We start from the raw sequence: 17,579 nt of genomic DNA on the forward strand, positions 1-17,579 counted from the left end.
TTCAGAGAAGAATGACTGGAGAATGGTTGTCAGTATTGAAAAGCAGAGAAGCAGACAACCTAAGTTAATTAAAAACACACACAAAGCTTCTGCAGCGTACAGGATAAATCACATAACAATGCTGTAAAATGAACAGAGTGAAATGCCCATTAATAGAGGTGCAAAGGATCCACACTTGATGCCTACAGCAAGCAACAGAACAGATTATTCAGTTTACAGCATTTGGATTTCATGTAAAACTGCATGCTAATGACCTGACAGCAAAAAAAAATGGAAACAGAGGGAAAGGGGGAAAATGTCTCAGACCTCAAAACCTATCTTGATTAAGCACAGCACAAAATTGCAGTATTCCCTGCCAGTAAACAGTTTCAAAACAGCTGGAGGCATAAAACACCTGGCTCCTGGGTGATCAAAACAGAGCCTAGGAGCTTTGAAGATAAAAGAAAAAAGGCAAAAGAAGTGCCACTGGCCATCTTCACATGTTTGCACCCATGTGGCTAGGAATTATTTTATTTGCTCTCACTGCAGTAAGCAAAACATTTATGGCAGGGTAGGGGATGCAAAATTTTGGAGTGGGAAGTGGAAAGAGAGACATTGCTGCATATCTTGCAGGGGACACCTGTGTACGTGTCCTATATATATGGGGGGGGGGAGAGGAGAGTGATGGTGGGGTATGTTTGCTCATACCTTGCGCTTCCGATTTTCCCTAGAGATTTTCCTTTGCCTTTTTCTCTCCTTCTCTTTCTCCTTCTCCCTTTCATCATTTTCAGCCTCACGAACTTTTTTAATAGAAGCAGCGGCGTGAGCCATTTTGCAGAGGGGAGCACCTGCTCAGAGCAGTCGATTCCCACCACACTGAGATCCAGGCGATTTGTTTATCTTGCAAGGACACAGAAGAGGTGATGCTGGAAGGCAGAAATCCACAGGGCAATCCTCTTCTCCCGCTCTTCCTCTTTCCCCCTCCTCCTCAGGCACCCTCTGATAGGTCACAGCTGTGATCCAGCCTCTGCAGCATCCATAATTCAGCACAAGATAGGCATATCCTGATTTTTAAGTCTCCCCCTTGCTCCCCCCCGCACACATGTAGGAAGGAACATGCACACAGCAGCACAGAGAGCTATGGAGGAGAAGCCTCACAGAAAAGCAGGAAGCACTTTAGATTTCCTGTGACGGCTGAAGAAAATTCATCCTATGCACAAATTTCACCAGCTGGGAAGGTCTCTTGGGATTCCTCCAGACGGGCTGCATATGCTGGATAGAGAGCCAGGATGGAGCCACCTCTGTACAATCCTTAGAAGTGGGTGGGTAGGGGTGGACAGCTCCTTGCAGCTACCAGCATCACCTCGTTACAGGGTGGGAAGAAAATGGTGCAGTCTGGCTTAATGACTTGCCGCTGCAACTGCCTCTGCTAAAAAGCACATGATATGCTCTGTTCTCCTCACATCTCTCCATTCCAGTCTTCCCTTCTCTTGCTTATTAAATGCAGTTATTCTCTCTCTCTCCTCCCCCACCCTGCCGCCTTTCTCCACCCAAAAACAAAGGAATTGGGAGGATAAGGAGGAAATGTTGCTGTGCTCAGAACAGACCGGCTGCAGCCTGTTCAGTCTGCAGGTAGCGACTTCCTAGCTAAATACATGGCTGAGTGAGCTGAGAGAGCGAGAGAGACAGGAAGAAGCTGGGAATAGCCAGGTCCTCATTGTGTCGTTTTTTTAGAGTCCGCGTGAGGCTGCATTAGGAGAGCTGCATTAAGAGGCGATCCCAATACTGCTCTGAGGGTGGACTTCAGCAAGGAAAACATGCAGCATAATCTGGGCTCAGCCTGTCCCAGCCAGCTGATTTCTGTGGGGGAAGGGTAATAAATGTAGAATATCTTAGTCTGCAGTATACATTACTTAAAGGCTATCTGATTTGTGAAGTGCTTACATTAGGAATAAAAAATTAAACCAAAACAGGATGGTTATTGGAGTATGAGAAATGAAAACAGAGAGTGCACCTTTTTAATTACGAAAGAGGCGGAGGGAATTATCCCCTCCCAGAACATTTCAGATGAGCTTTCATTATCTTTTATATTAGGTGCAGATGGGGTGGGGTCTATCATCCCCTGACTGCATATCCCGCAGACTGCATATCCCAACAGCCTATCCTTGCAAAACACCAGCCCCACCTACCTAGGAAGTATTTGTTCCTGCAAATGCATTCATTATAACAATGATTTCTTGAAATCAGCACAGCTACCCCTTTCAAGACACACATAAAACAATGAGCCTGAAAAGCCACAGCAAAGCCGGAAGTCTCTCTCAGCCCATAATTGAGCAAGTAAGCAATGCACATAAATGGTATTTTCCCTAATCCAAGTGAGGAATCAGGCATTCCTCTATTTTTAGCAAAACATTGTCCAAAGCAGAAGGAAATGGGTATTTCCAAAAACTCTTCAATTAAATGGCCCTAATTTGGCTGTACTGCAAGGTCCTTCGGGCAGCACAATGGCTGAAGTGGTACAGAAGAGCTCTTCTCAGGCCCAGTGTCTGCATTTCAGCATCAGCAAGGCACAAAAGACAGCCCATTACTAAAGAGATCCAAGCATCAGAAAAGTGTTCCAAGGGAAGTGAATGGAAGTTCCACTGGATAACAAACAAACTCAGCAGCTTCCACTAGTGAGTGCATCACTTAACCTGTGTTAAGTAATGTAATAATATACAATAATAATAATCTATTATTTATACCCCGCCCATCTGGCTGGGTTTCCCCAGCCACTCTGAGCGGCTTCCAACAAAATACTAATAATGCATTAAAAACATTATGTAAACATTTTCTTTTTCTTTTCTTTTTTACTCTATGTAAACATAAGTTGGGAGAGGGACACCACATTCTAAATATACCTGCAAACACTGGTCCCCACATGCTCCACCGCTAACTTCTCTGCATTGAGTGGACATGCCTAAATGGTGCTTCGTATCATGCTCACCAAATGAGCTTAAGAGCTTCTATGTGATCCTGAATTATGAACACACTTAGAAGCCCCATACAGACCCTCCTACTCAATGTGGGAAAGTCACAAGTGTTGGGGACCAGCATGCATAGGGATGATGTATACACCCTGCACCCACCATTCATGTTTACATCACACCTGAATAGGTGAAGGCAGCATCAAGGAGAAACCCTGACATTCTCAAGCTCTGGGGAAAGGGAAATGGATCTTCTTGGTACCACAATAAGCCTCTGAGACATCTGGAAGGCAGTGAGACTTCTCACTGCTTTTCAAGTGTCTCTGAGACTCTGCAAAAGATGGATGAAGGCTCCCCCCCCACCTCCTCCAATCTTCCCAGCTCATAACTGTGAAGGTAAGAGGATTCTCACCTCAAGCCATCCTGAGTCTTAAGCACAGTATGGCATTCCTGCCCCTCCCACTGCTAAGAGAGCAGGCATATGGTAAGCACAAATTTTGGATGGCCACAAAGTAATGCAGAAGGCTAAGGAAAAGCCTTCCACTGGAGTAAGTAAAGCAAGCAGAAGATGCTTGGTGGACTAGGGGAATGTTGTGGATGTAGTGCCTCTTGATTTCAGCAAGGCTTATGACAAAGTCCCCAATGATACTCTTGGAGACTGGTAAAACATGAAATGGACGAGGTAACCATTAGGTGGATTTGTAGCTGATTGACTGGCCAAACCCAAAGGTTGCTCACTAAATGTTCCTCTTCATCCTGTAAAAAAGTGGCAAGTGGGGTGCCACAGGATTCTGTCCTGTTATTCAACATCTTTATAAATGACTTAGATGAAAGTATTGAGGGAATGTTCATCAAATTTGCAGATGACACCAATCTGGAAGGGGTAGCCAGTGCCACTGAAGACAGAATCAGGACTTAAGATGAGCTCAGCAGATTGAAGAACTGATCCCAAATTAAAAAAATGAATTTCAACAGGGACAAATGTGAGGTTCTACTCTTAGGCAGGAAGAACCAGCTGCACCAATATAAGACACCTGGTTTGACAGTAGCACATGTGCAAAGGATCTAGAGGTCTTAGCAGACAACAAGTTTAACTTGATTCAACAGTGTAATGCAGCACCAAAAAATGATAATGCTATTCTAGGCTGCATCAACAGAAGTAAAATGTCCCAGTTAAGGGAGGTCGTAGTCCTTTTCTAGTATGCCTTGGTCAGACCACACCTGGAGTATTGTGTCCAGTTCTGGGCACCACAATTTCAGAAGGATACTGACAAGTTGGAACATATGCAAAGGGGGACAACCAAGAATCAAGCATCTGGAAACAAAGCCTTATGAGGAACAGTTGGGGGAGTTTGATATGATTAGCATGATAAAGAGGAAACTGAGAGGAAATATTATAAACATCTTCAAGTACCTCAGGGGCTGTCACATGAAAGATGGAGCAAGCTTGTGTTTTACTGCTCCAGAGTCTAGGACCCAAACCAAAGGATTCAAGTTACAAGAAAGGAGATTCTGACTAAACATCTGGAAGGACTTTCTGACTGTAAGGGCTGTTCAACAGTGAAATGGAATCCCTCAAAAGGTGGTGGACTCTCCTTCCTTGGAGGTTTTTAAGCAGAGACTGAATGGCCATCTGTCATGTATGATCTAGTTGAGATTCCTGCATTGCAGGAGTTGGACTAGATGATTCTTAGGGTCCCTTCCAAGTCTACAATTATATGATTCTATGAGTAAAGGAACAAACAAGTCTCTGTAAGGTACGGCAATATCCTTGTGAAAGAGTATGTTATGCAAATCTGATAGGAATACATTTTTATTGCCATCCCAGGGGCGGTATTTGAAAGCCACTCTTTTGTTTATCACCAATTACTGCTAGTGTGAATGGCCACCGTATTTATTTTGCACACATTTAAAATTTAATTGAATTGTCAGGTGGAAATTTTGGCATTTCCTTGTTATTTGACCATCCTTTTTTTCTCTGCACACTGTGTGTATGTGTGTGTACATACATACACACACAATCTGTCATGTAAAGTGGACTACAGTCTACAGATGCTTATGACATAAAAAGAATTCTTAGTCTTTAAGGTCCCATAAGACTCTTTGTTGATTTCACATGAGATTATGGGACATTCAAATGCTCATTTAGTACATCATTACATCATCACACAACAAATCAGTGATTAGGCAACAGAGGGTTTCCTCTCCTCATTAGAAAATGCCATCCCCCGTATTCTTCCTTTCTTTCCTTAATACAAATCCCCCTTTTAGAACCTCTCCAATCCTTCATAAAAAAATATTAATCTCTGAATTATATTTTGCTTTATGCAGCAACTACAGCTGTTACATCTTAGAAAATTCACTCTGCAGACTACTAAAATCTCTGCAGGATGCCAATGTTAAGATAATCCAGTAGTTTGAGACTGCTTGAACTGGAAATCTTCCAGTCCTAGCTTGAGTGGTAAATTAAGAAAACTTCAGACTTCACAACAATTAGCTGTTTTTTGCAGAATTGTACAGATGACCTCTGTGCCTGGAGAATAACATGTATGGGAGCCATGAGGGTCTCTTAACTACATAGATTGATAGCACTGTAGAGCTGGAAAGGACCACAGGGGTCATCTATTCCAAACCCATGCAATGCAGGAATCTTTTTGCCCAAAATGGAGCACCTATCCAAATATTACAGCTGGTAGGTAAAGGTAAAGGTACCCCTGACCGTTAGGTCCAGTCGCGGACGGTTCTGGGGTTGTGGCTCTCATCTCGCTCTATAGTCTGAGGGAGCCGGCGTTTGTCCGCAGACAGCTTCTGGGTCATGTGGCCAGCATGACTAAGCTGCTTCTGGCGAACCAGAGCAGCACACGGAAACCCTGTTTACCTTCCCACCGGAGTGGTACCTATTTATCTACTTGCACTTTGACGTGCTTTCTAAGTGCTAGGTGGGCAGGAGCAGGGACTGAGCAACGGGAGCTCACCCCGTCGATGGGATTTGAACCTCTTACCTTTTGATCAGCAAGCCCTAAGCTCTGTGGTTTAGACCACAGTGCCACAATGGAGAGCAACACTAGAGCACTTCCTCAATATAAGTATTTTTTTTCCCATGGCTTCCATACATTTTATTTTCCAGCACAGAGGTCAGGGAAAGCATTTCAAATATAATATTTGTTGTAATTTACTGTTTTGTTCAAACCCATGCAGCAAATCTCACATTGTCATTAGCTTTGCAACTTATTGGGGGTATTTCATACTCAGTTTACTCATTGCTTATGTTCTACATGGTTACTCTTTTTTAATGTGGAAGGTAACTGTATAACTATTCCCAATATACCACCGGATGCAAAAGATATATTATATACTGATTATTCTCTTCCTAATCACATTAATGGGTGCATCAGCACCTACCCAGTCAATACTAGAATAGTTTATTACAAGCTTCCCTGTCCTAATCTTTCTTTCCCAAATAAGTCATGTAACTAAACTGGAGGTTTCTGAACCGAAGGCCACATTCACTATTTTCTCAATCCTCCCCTTGCTGATCAAAGTGAGGGAGTAATTCTGTGGGGTGTTCTTCTGCAAAAATGCCAAGCAGAAGACGGGACTGGTGCAAGCACTGAAAAGCTGCTACACAGGGAGGCAAATCCTTTCTAGTGCAGGCAGGAAGGAGAGTTGGCACAGTGTGCTACTACCTTCTCCTGAAAGATACAACCAGCAATCAGGGTATGTCTTGAGAGTTTTCACAAGGTTTTCCTTCCCAGTGCCTGCTTCTCTTCATGTCTTATGCCCCACCACATGAATAATAATAATAATAATACTTTATATGTCGCAAATCTGATTGGTTTGCCCTAGCTACTCTGTGCAGCTTCCAGCAGATTATAAAACCACAGTAAAATGCCACACATTGCAGCTCTCCTCATACAGGGCTGCCTTCAGATGTATTCTAAAAACCAGATAGAGTGGTACCTCAGGTTAAGTACTTAATTTGTTCCGGAGGTCCGTACTTAACCTGAAACTGTTCTTAACCTGAAGCACCACTTTAGCTAATGGGGCCTCCTGCTGCTGCTGCGCCGCCACAGCATGATTTCTGTTCTCATCCTGAAGCAAAATTCTTAACCCAAGGTAATATTTCGGGCTAGCAGAGTCTGTAACCTGAAGCGTATGTAACCTGAAGCGTATGAAACCTGAGGTACCAGTGTAGTTGTTTATTTCCTTTACATTTGACAGGAAGGTGTTACACAGGGTGGGCACCACTACCAAGAAGGCCCTCCCTGGTTCACAATGAGGGAACCACTAGAAGGCCCTTGGAGCTGGATCTCAGTATCCGGACAATGGGGGTGGAGGCGCTCCTTCTGGTATACATGAGCTGCAAATCCAAGAGCAAAATGTGGATACAGCTTGTGGTTTGTCTAGAGCAAGACAATCCATGATCCCAGGTCTGAACATGAAGTCAAACCACAGCTTAGCTTACAAGAGTGCAGCCAGCACCAAAGAAGAAGCAGAGCAGCTGCAAACTTGCCTCCAAGAGCTTACATAGTCACACAAAGTCATAATCTGGTTTAGCATTACAGGTAAACCAGCTCCACTTAAGACAGATAAGTAGTTCACACCCACAACTGAAACCAAGGAATGGGGAGAGGGAGCTGGCAATGGTTTTGCAGCTCTTACTGCCACTCTCTTGCACACGTCTTCTACCTACTCTCAGCATTACATATGGTCATCACTAAATCCATGATGAAACTGATTAGGCTCAAAAAATCTACTTTCCATTTTAAAGAAATGGAAACTCAATGTGAGTTTAGGGCAGGTGCAATTGTACTTCCTGCTCCAGATCTTAAAATCCTGGTCTAAGCTTCAGCCTGAAATGGGAAAGAGTGTTAGCCCTGATGCAGATCTGATCCTGCAAGGCAATTCTTATGTTCTTAGCTTTGCTCATTGGTCCCAGATATCAGGGAAATAATTAAATCAATGTGTGCCACTGTCCATACAGGTGAACACAGTGCAAGACACCTTGCAACGTGAACTTCCTTTTGGAAGGCTGTGCCAGTTTGGCATTTCAGCAATTCTTGTTTAATTACTACCCCAGTACTATGTAGACACACCTAAACACTCCTTTTTGCTCAGCAGTGTGTGTGTTCTGCATACATACCATATATATACTGCACCCCCCTAATTATGAGTGCAGCAGGATTTATTTATTTTTAACAAGCTATACCTAAATAGGACAAGTCAACCAGGTGAAAGCAAGAGTCATCAACAAAGGGCAAGCCCTTCATGATATCGATCTTAAAGTGGTCTAGAGCAAATAAATATTATGGTAAATAATAGGATGGTTGATCTAAGTATAGCTTGAAGTGGTCAGTCACTGCCCAATGCATGCAGCATTTTATTGATCCTAAGGAGATGAAGTCCTTCTGCAGTCATCAGTCAAAAGGTTGGATGTTCAACATCCCGTTCAATAAAAACCGAGTTAGCCCTATGTAGCAGGGTACCCCACCCCTTCTGGCTATTTTTTCCACTGGAGTGTGTGTACTGTGGAGCTGTAGCTCTGCTACAAATGGTATGTAGGAGTTGAGTGGGAGGAGAAGCAGATGAACAACGAGCCTGAAAGAACAGAACACAGGAAAAAAATTATGTCGCTTCTGATACAAGTTTGATGCAACTGACTGTGGAATCATAAAATGAAATGCAACAGGATTCCTCTGGGGATGCTCTCTGGTTCTAGGTTCACACTGTACAGCATCCTCTGTTTACACGGCTGACACGTCCTTTCTGCTTCTAAGGCAAGTAGCTACAGAATGGGGGGAGCAGAGAATATGGGAGAGGTGAATAAAATGCAACTCACCCACTGGGCCCATAGTAAAGAGCTTTTAGCTACAAAGTGCTAAGGACAAAGGAGAAATGGCATAGCAATAAGAACACAAGAGGAGGAGGACTGGATCAGGCCAAGGCTTATCTTGCACAGAATTCTGTTCTGTTCTGGTGGTCAACCAGATGTATATTTGAAGCCCATGAGTGAGACAAGAGTGCAAATAGTACTTTCCTGCTCACAATTCCCAACAACTGATATTCAGTGGCATGCAATCATTGCAGCAAGAAGTCAGCATCACATGACACAATAACAATTACTTAATATTTATATAGTACTTTGAAGCATTCAAAGTGTTTCATGTGCATTACCTAGTTGGAATCCATGCAGCAATGCTGTAAGGATTGCATACCGCCCTGATCTATTTTTAATGAAGAGTGACTTATAAATGCTTTAAATAAACAAGGTAAATCAGCGCTATTAGCCCTTGTATTAAAGATGGGGAAAATTGAGGTAAGAGAGTGCCTTGCCCAAGACTGCTTATGTTTATGGAAAAGGCAATATATTAACCAAGGCCTTCCTGATTCACAGCTCAGTCTCTCAGCCATTTTACCCTACATCAGCTCTCAAAGTCACTAGGTAATGAATCACTCCAATCCTGCAATTAAATTTAGAAAGGGGTTGTGTAGAAGGCTGAGGGGTAGAGCAAACAAAAAGCTAAGAAAAAGTTCTACTTTAGAACAACATCTGTTAACAAGAATGTCTACCAAAATGCACTGCTCTCTGAATCAATTTATCCAATGATACCCCTCAATATTGTTCAACACTACCATACTAAAATGTAACAACACCATTTCTATAAGACATTAGAATGTCCAAAGGGTTTACATTACTTCACCGATCCTTACAAGAACAATGCTAAAGTGTTTTAAACACTATTAAGTGCCATATGAATGGTATGCCACTATTCCCCATTTCTTCTACACTTTCGATGGGAAAGACTGAGGCTTGGTTGGGGTCATCTGGGAAATTCATGGTACAGGCAGATCTGAACCAAAGATTTTCTGATTCACAGCTCAGTCTCTTAGACAAATAAAGATAAAGACTTACAAATCCATATATGTATTTGTTTGTTCTGAAGGAGAGGACAGGAAGTAAATCAGACTCCCTCCTCAGCAAGGAAAGATCTAGCCAGATTGGTAACTGGAAGTTTACCTATTCAATACTAATGAACCTTATAATTGCATATACCCATATACGGGTGTGGTTGGGTAGGTGTCCACTAATTGTTTAGACTTTAACAAACTATTTTAGCCAAATTAGATACCCAACTAGCACACCCATTCAACCGGATAGTCTGCTACATAATGATATTGATGTTGGCACCTGTCTGTCTCGGGAGACAATGGAAGAGAGCACCTTCGAGGGTAAAGTCAAGCAGTTGGAGAGTTACAGCGACTGTAATTACTGAATTTGTGGGAAAAGTCACAACCCTGACTGCTTCATTCAGATCATTGGCCTGACTCTAGAGGGACTTTCCGTGCAAGGCACATCACATGCTTTCCAGTGTTTTGTTATCACAGTGAAGAAGACAAAAAACAGAAAACCCATGAATTTAACCAGCATCAAACCCACGCTAATGATCAGGTGCAACCGCTTGTCAGACCAATGAAACTGGTTATATTTCAAATCTCACTGGTTAGAAAAGGCCTGAAGAAGTCCAATTACAATTAACAAATCAATCAGTATTTGGTCTTGGCACTGTTTCTTATGCCTCTGAACAGATCACTAATCTTCAGTGATAAGAGAATTTGCTTTCTTCTTCTTCTTCCTCCACAAAAGCAGATGGCCTGCACTATAGTTCAGTTTTTTAAGTGGGGATGCTAAGATGTAATTTAAGTCTTCTGCCTGCCAGATTCTGGGCAGGGGTCAATTAGTTTCAAATATTCCCTTAATTATTACATCTTCATCCAATTGTTAGCATCTACCCTTGTTTGAAAGGAAACACTGAATTGTGATTCTAGCTATGTAAGAACTCTTTATGTATCCCTCTCTCACCCCACCCCCAAATTCGAAATGCACACGTTCCTGATTGCCATTCGTAGCATTCACACCTACTGTAGTGAAATTGTTCACTCTCTTTCCCAAACGCTTTGAAGAAGCCAGCACCAAGGACAGCGCTGACATGGGAATCTGGCAGGCTCTAGTCTGGTGAGTGGAAATTTCGAAGTGTTATCTGTGCCCTTCAGTATAACCGAAGGGCAGCAACAGACCACATAATTGGCAAAAGAAAGATACACATGGCTGCTTTCTGGAAGGGGGAGGGAGGGGGAACCTACCACAGTCCTGTCTCATAATGCATCATCCCAAACACTGTGAGACAAAAATCGAAGGAGGAAATTATTCTGGCTCCTTTTTTAAATGAAAGGCAAACACAAAGATAAATCACTCATCTTAAAATATTATCTATATGTAACTGCATCTCTGTAATTCTTTATATTGAATATGTTTGTACATGGTTCTGTTATTGTTAGTATGGTTAGGTGTTAGTTTGCACATATTGTAGAACCGTAGAGTTGGAAGGAACCTGTGGATCATCTAGTCCAACTCCCTGAAATGCAGGAATTTGCAGCTTGTCCCGTACAGAGATTGAACCTGCAACCTTGCAGTTATCAGCACCATGCTCTAACCAACCTAGTTACCCAGGCATCATGTTTATGATTTGTTGTTGCTGTTAAAAAGATTTATCTGATCACCAAACACAAGAGTTTGGGACCCCAGAATCCAAACACTAAGTACTTCTAAGCCATCTCTGTCTGAAAGTTTGCTTCAGATAAAAGAATTGAATTTGTGTGTCTGTCCGAGATAATGGCTGGTGATTGGTAGCCCCCTGCTGGGGAATTGCTGCTTAGCAAGTAATAAGAGTTTGCTTACAGCTAACTAGAGCAGAAATGTGTTTCTTCCCCCCACTTACTTCTGCTGAAAGGCTTGCTGTGTATGGATTACAGCAGCAGATTACGGTCATTGTGTTTTATCTTATATAACCCACCCTGGCACGACAGGGTGAAGGGCAGGTAAGAAGTACCATAAACAAATAAAAATAATAAAATTACAACAATCAGGATTATATCTAGGATTCCTAGTACTAAACCGTCACTGCAGAACTTAAGATATTTGGTTGGGGATAATTCTGCTGGTACGAATGAGATCACTCGACAGTAAATTGTTTGAAGACTGCCAGTCAATTACTTTAGATTGCAGCCTGAGTTTCGAAGACACAGCTATGTACTGAAATGTTTGCTAACATAAATAGCTCAGTTAAATCTTTAGCAATAACTAAGAAATGTTACAGATAGGTAGCCGTGTTGGTCTGCCATAGTCAAAACTAGTCGTGCATGCACACGAAAGCTCATACCAAGAACTAACTTAGTTGGTCTTTAAGGTGCTACTGGAAGGAATTTTTTTATTTTGTTTTGACTAAGAAATGTTAATTAGGGACAACACAATTTTAAATTATAATGTGAACAAAACAAATGCAAATATATTAGGCTGAAACATACTGTACAGGCAAATTAGTCAAGACTACAGGGTAAATTTAATTTTGATACTGTGTTTTCAGTAGGCATGCAATTAATTTTAAGGATTTTTTGTTTTTGTGCTGTTCCATCAGATCTAAGCACTGAGGTGAGTTACAAATCCAGGGACATGATCCAGCCTTTCTATGTGCAGGTGGCAAATCACAGATGTTCGGCTAGACATTAGCTTCATACACCACACAGTAACCTACAAACCATTTAGCAAGGCAATCCTATACATGTTTACCTAGAAGAAGTATGTCCAGAAACACATAGTGAAGTTTACTCCCAGGAAAGTGTGCATAGGGTTTCAACTTCTAAGTTAGGACTCTATTCTAAAGGTGACATGAGCCAGTCTTTGGTCTCATCCACAGCTTTGCTTGACCCATAAGCAGACTACTGGCCACAGAAGAAGGGAAGCACAAATGCAACAGACTGGCTGCAGAGCCCTGGAGCAATCCACAACTCTACCACCACAAACCAGTTACACTCCCGTGCTGGATGAGAAGGAAGGTAAAGCCCTTTCCTATCTATCCTGTATAGAAGTCAAGTGGGCTGAAGAAACAGACAAGTATTATTACTACTATTTATCATCATCATTATCATCATCATCATCATCATCATCATCAGACTTCTAGAAGAAAATGTGACGGCACTGTGTACCCTTGAGTACCCCCAGAAAAAGACGTTGTTGTTGTTGTTGTTGTTGTTGTTGTTGTTGTTGTTGTTGTTGTTGTTGTTGTTGCTGTCATCATATTTGGGGTGGCTTACTTATATACCCTTAGGCACCAGGTGAAAACATTCCTCTTCAACCTGGCCTTTGGCTGATTAACATCTTATGCCCCTTTGAAATGTGTTTGTGGGAGGGGGTTTGGAATGGGTGGGTTACTGGTTTGTTGGGGTTTTCTTGTTCTTGCTTTTAATCATGTATTTTGTGTTTTTGTGTTGCATTTTTATGATGTGAACTGCTCTGACATCTGCAGATGAAGGGTGCTATACAGACTTAATAATAATAATAATGCATGTACACCCTGATTTGCTTTGGGCCCAGGAGCCTTTACACAACATGCCTCCTCAATCATCTCTATGGAGGAGAAGCACATTACAAGTACACCTTTGTGGTGCATCAGTGGGGGAAAGTACTTGCACAGATGCATTAAAGCATATTTGGAGTTCTGAATCAGGGCAGAACATAATCCCTGCAATTATCAATACTGCAAGTTTCCTTGGCACATAACATGAAACTATATAAATTAGCCCCGTAAAGACCCTTGTAAAGACCCTGTTATGGAGAGGCACTAATATATAGAAGGTTCCATTTACTATGCATCTAAAGTTTGTCTTTGAAAATGCATCCAATAAATTCCAGACCTAAGCAATTACTTCTAGAGGAACTGGGTTCCAAATCCCTATCAAGTTCCTGAATTCTTACACAGAACTGCTGACAGGGAAATATGGAGCTAATGCATCCTAATTGATGAAGTTCCAATATTTTGTCCATCATACAGTTTTAAAAATGGTACACCTATGTGGGTAACATCCTGATAAACAGGATTTTAATTTCTTTCAAAACTATTGACAGATAAAAGACACAACTGCTTTAAATATAGAACATTAAATTTAGCTGATTTTGAAGGACACTAGTCAGCAAAGAGCCTGGCTCCTTGTCAAAAGACTTTTTATTACCAATTTCACAGTAGCCCAACCCATGCCCAGCTGCGGTCCTAAACAAATTTCTTTCTTATATTGGCCAATCAAAGTGATTTAGAAACTGGCATCACTGATTTTGTGTGTTCTATTTATGGAAGGGTAGAATTCAGGTACACTTCTTGAGGCTACACAGGACAGCACCTGCACAGAAGGAAGACGAAGGACAAGGTTGTGTCCATACGACCACTGCAGTCTGAGGCAGTTACAGATTATAGGTCACCCATGCTGACCCCAGGAGTATCAGCTCACAGCAGTGGAGTGATGTACTTCCCAGCACGGCTTTTTGCAGGCCTCTTCTGCTACTCAAAAGGTAAGTGGCTCTGAACTCTGAGCATATCATCAGTATGAATTTATGGAAAAACAGCAGCTCACATGAGCTGGATTGGTCCATTGGGCAGGCTTCCTTGCAATATAAATGGAGACTGTACATTTGTTTTGCAAAGTTTGTTTAGCTTTTGTTTTGCAATACAGTTTTATGGAGGGGGGAGAAATACTGAAGAATTAAGAACTTAATTCGTTCTGGAGGTCCGTTCTTAACCTGAAACTGTTCTTAACCTGAGGTACCACTTTAGCTAATGGTGCTTCCCACTGCCGCTGCGTGATTTCTGTTCTCATATCCTGAAGCAAAGTTCTTAACCCGAGGTGCTATTTCTGGGTTAGCGGAGTTTGTAACCTGAAGCGTCTGTAACCCAAGGTACCACTATATATATACTGGGCTGAGTGCCCCTTCACCATTTTTGTTCTTCTTGTTCCTGGTGTTACAATAAATCCTTTTGAGCTGAAATCTGGTCTTTGGTCATGCCTGAACCCACCTACACTTCACCTCCCTTACTTCCTTTTTGCCTCCATATTTTTGCATTTCTATTTGTTTTGCAATGCAGTTTTATGGGGGGGGGGCAGAAATATTGAAGAAATTTTAGAGAGAGTTGATTAGATTTACAGTATAACTGTACCTAGGTCATACATGACTATATAATGAGCCATCATATAAAGATGTACAAACACAGCAAAATGTGTGATAACAAATAAATACTGTAACAACAACAATTTATTTCTGGTAGCCCACTCATCTGGTTGGGTTGCCCCAGCCACTCTGAGTGTCTTCCAAAAGAGTGTAAAAGAAAAACAGCACCCTTTAAATGCCCACAAAAATGCAGACTGTGGATCCAGTTTCCCTTTTCTCCAGGATTAGGAAGGACTGTAGCTTGGTAGTAGAATACCTGCTTTGCATGCCACTCTGGCATCACCAGGCAGGACTAGGAATGCCCCCAGTATGAAACCCTGGAGAGATGCTTCCATCGGTCCGTGCAGGCAGTATTTAGCTACATAGACAGATTGTCTGACTCAGTAGAAAAGAACTTGCTATGTTACCAAACCTCAGTCCTGCGGCCCTTCCAGCATTTAGTAGCCACAGAGCCAATTGCAAATTACTTCTCCCCATGCTTCGGATTATAGAAACCCTGCCAAGTGCTTTTTGGAGGCAAATGAAGCATCAGCTAGAAATGCCTCACCATTCATAAAGCTGAAGCATGCTGTGCACCTATTCATTTCTGTTTACTTGGGTGAGAGTTGACAATGCCTGCTGCCTTCTAGCTGACCAAGGTTGCAGCATGATACAGGGAAAGGAGGGGTGATCGGAGTTTACCAAATCACTTCACCTGCCTGCTCATGCATCCATTACATTTGCGGCAGCTTATCCAGCTTGTGTTCAGGTCAGCCAGAGGAAGCACTGCATATAGTGCTCCAGAAGACCTATTAATAGAGCGTTCATCCTGATCTGCTTGCACAAAACTTAAGCAGAGGTTTGATTATATCCAGTCTTTATTGAGCATTCATTCTCATTTTTGCAACAAAGAGCATTCATCCTGATTTGCTTATAGAGCATTTATACATCTCCATATTTCCGAAATAAACTTCCACATCACTTTTCTAACAGCAAAAAACCTGTTCTGTTTTGAAAGTGCACTTCTTGCACACTTTAACCGCACAAACCTTTATTTCCCAGTTTGCACTTGAATTCCTTCCCCAAAATGCTAGCAGTCTCTCCCACAGCCTCATCTGCATTGTGGAGGATTACATTTCTTCCTTCCTTTACAGGGTTGATGTTCAGGATTATGCTTAGATAATGCATGCAATGGGTGCACTTTGAACACTTGCAAGTAGAACACACATGTTAGGTGTTGTTTCCCAACTTACTATCTTAAAATCAAAACAGAGTGAGATGAATAACATCACCTGTAAAGCCACATAACACAAACATTTGAGATTTAAGAAAAGTATATTTTCCAATAATGGTAGTAAACAGCTCTTTTTTTTTTTTTTTTTGTATAGAGATTACCAAAAAGAAATGTAACTTTCAGAGAGAATGTTGTGGTGCAACACACTTAAAATAATTGGGAAGACTAACATGATCCAGCCAAGTGCACAAAGTGTTCCTTCTTGACTGTCACTTTATGTTCAGAGTTATCACAGCTTATCTGGTCATGAGAAAGAAGACTGGAGGCAAGAACACAATTATACTAGTCATGCTCTTGTTCTTCTCAATTGCAGGCTCAAGTCAGCTGTTCCAGTCTTGTGTGTCTTTCTCACCGAACACAAATTCCTTTAAATTGATGTTAGGTGGTTCTAGCCAATGCAATAAATTCTTTCTAAAGACAAACAAGAATTCTCCTTAATTCCAATCAAAGAATAAATTATTATTATGGCTGACCCTTAAAAAAACAAAAGATATTTCACAACATAGGGATGCTAGAAGCTCAGGTGCAAGATATACCGTATTTTTCGCTCTATAGGATGCACTTTTCCCCCTCCAAAAATGAAGGGGAAGTGTGTGTGCATCCTATGGAGCAAATGAAGGCTTTCGCTGAAGCCTGGAGAGCGAGAGGGGAAGGTGCGCACCAACCCCTCTCGCTTTCCAGGCTTCAGGAAGCTATCCACAAGCCTTCGGAGTGCGCCAGGAGTTCCTGCCGGGCTCCGAAGGCTTGCGGATTACAGCCTGCGGCCCCAAGCCCAAGGAGCGCAGTGCTGCGCACCCCGGCTTTAGGGCAGCTGTCCGCAAGCCTTTGGAGTGCGGTGGGAGTTCCCGCCGGGCTCCGAAGGCTTGCGGATTGCAGCAAGCTCCGGGAGCAAAGGCAAGGTTGCGTGCAACCTTGCCCCCGCTCCCGGACCCGTTCTGGGGGATAGGGTCGGGGGAAGCTCGGGCTTCCCCCGCCCCAGCCCCACGGCTAAAAATGATGCCAAGACAGCTAGCGGGATCCATCCCGCTCTGTCTTGACTTCTGCCAAAGCCGCGCGCAGCCTCTCCCGGCTGGAGAGGTTGTGCCTGGCTAAAGAGGAAGACAAGACAGCCAGCAGGATGGATCCTGCTAGCTGTTTTGGCTTCTTTGCTCTTTGGGGCTGGCAGGGGAAAATAAAAATTATTTTCTTTATTTCCCCTCCTAAAAACTAGGTGTGCCCTATGATCCGGTGCACCCTATGGTGCGAAAAATACAGTAATATGTAGTGATGGTGGTTAGGACCAGAGGCAAAGGTGGGAATAATAATAATA

The 17,579-nt window shown here is 42.5% G+C and overlaps 1 protein-coding gene across 15 annotated transcripts in view; it reads right to left on the minus strand.

Moving 5' to 3' along the window:
• ANK2 (ankyrin 2) overlaps window positions 1-17,579 on the minus strand; it is a gene marked incomplete at its 3' end in the record, with an annotated part of 330,684 nt that overhangs the window by 160,416 nt on the left and 152,689 nt on the right. For 2 of the 15 annotated variants that reach the window (XM_081876565.1, XM_081876561.1), the window contains exon 1: window positions 688-1,624. The exons of 9 other annotated variants lie outside the window; for them this stretch is intronic. In XM_081876565.1, coding sequence (XP_081732691.1) covers window positions 688-810 — 123 coding nt within the window. In that variant the 5' untranslated portion in view covers window positions 811-1,624. Of the gene's footprint in view, window positions 1-687; window positions 1,625-17,579 lie in introns of those variants that run through there. 4 more of the 15 variants (XM_081876545.1, XM_081876543.1, XM_081876567.1 and 1 more) reach the window with 3 other exon arrangements.

Source organism: Podarcis erhardii, assembly GCF_964252035.2.
Source record: "Podarcis erhardii genome assembly, chromosome: 9".
Lineage (NCBI taxonomy): Eukaryota > Metazoa > Chordata > Lepidosauria > Squamata > Lacertidae > Podarcis > Podarcis erhardii.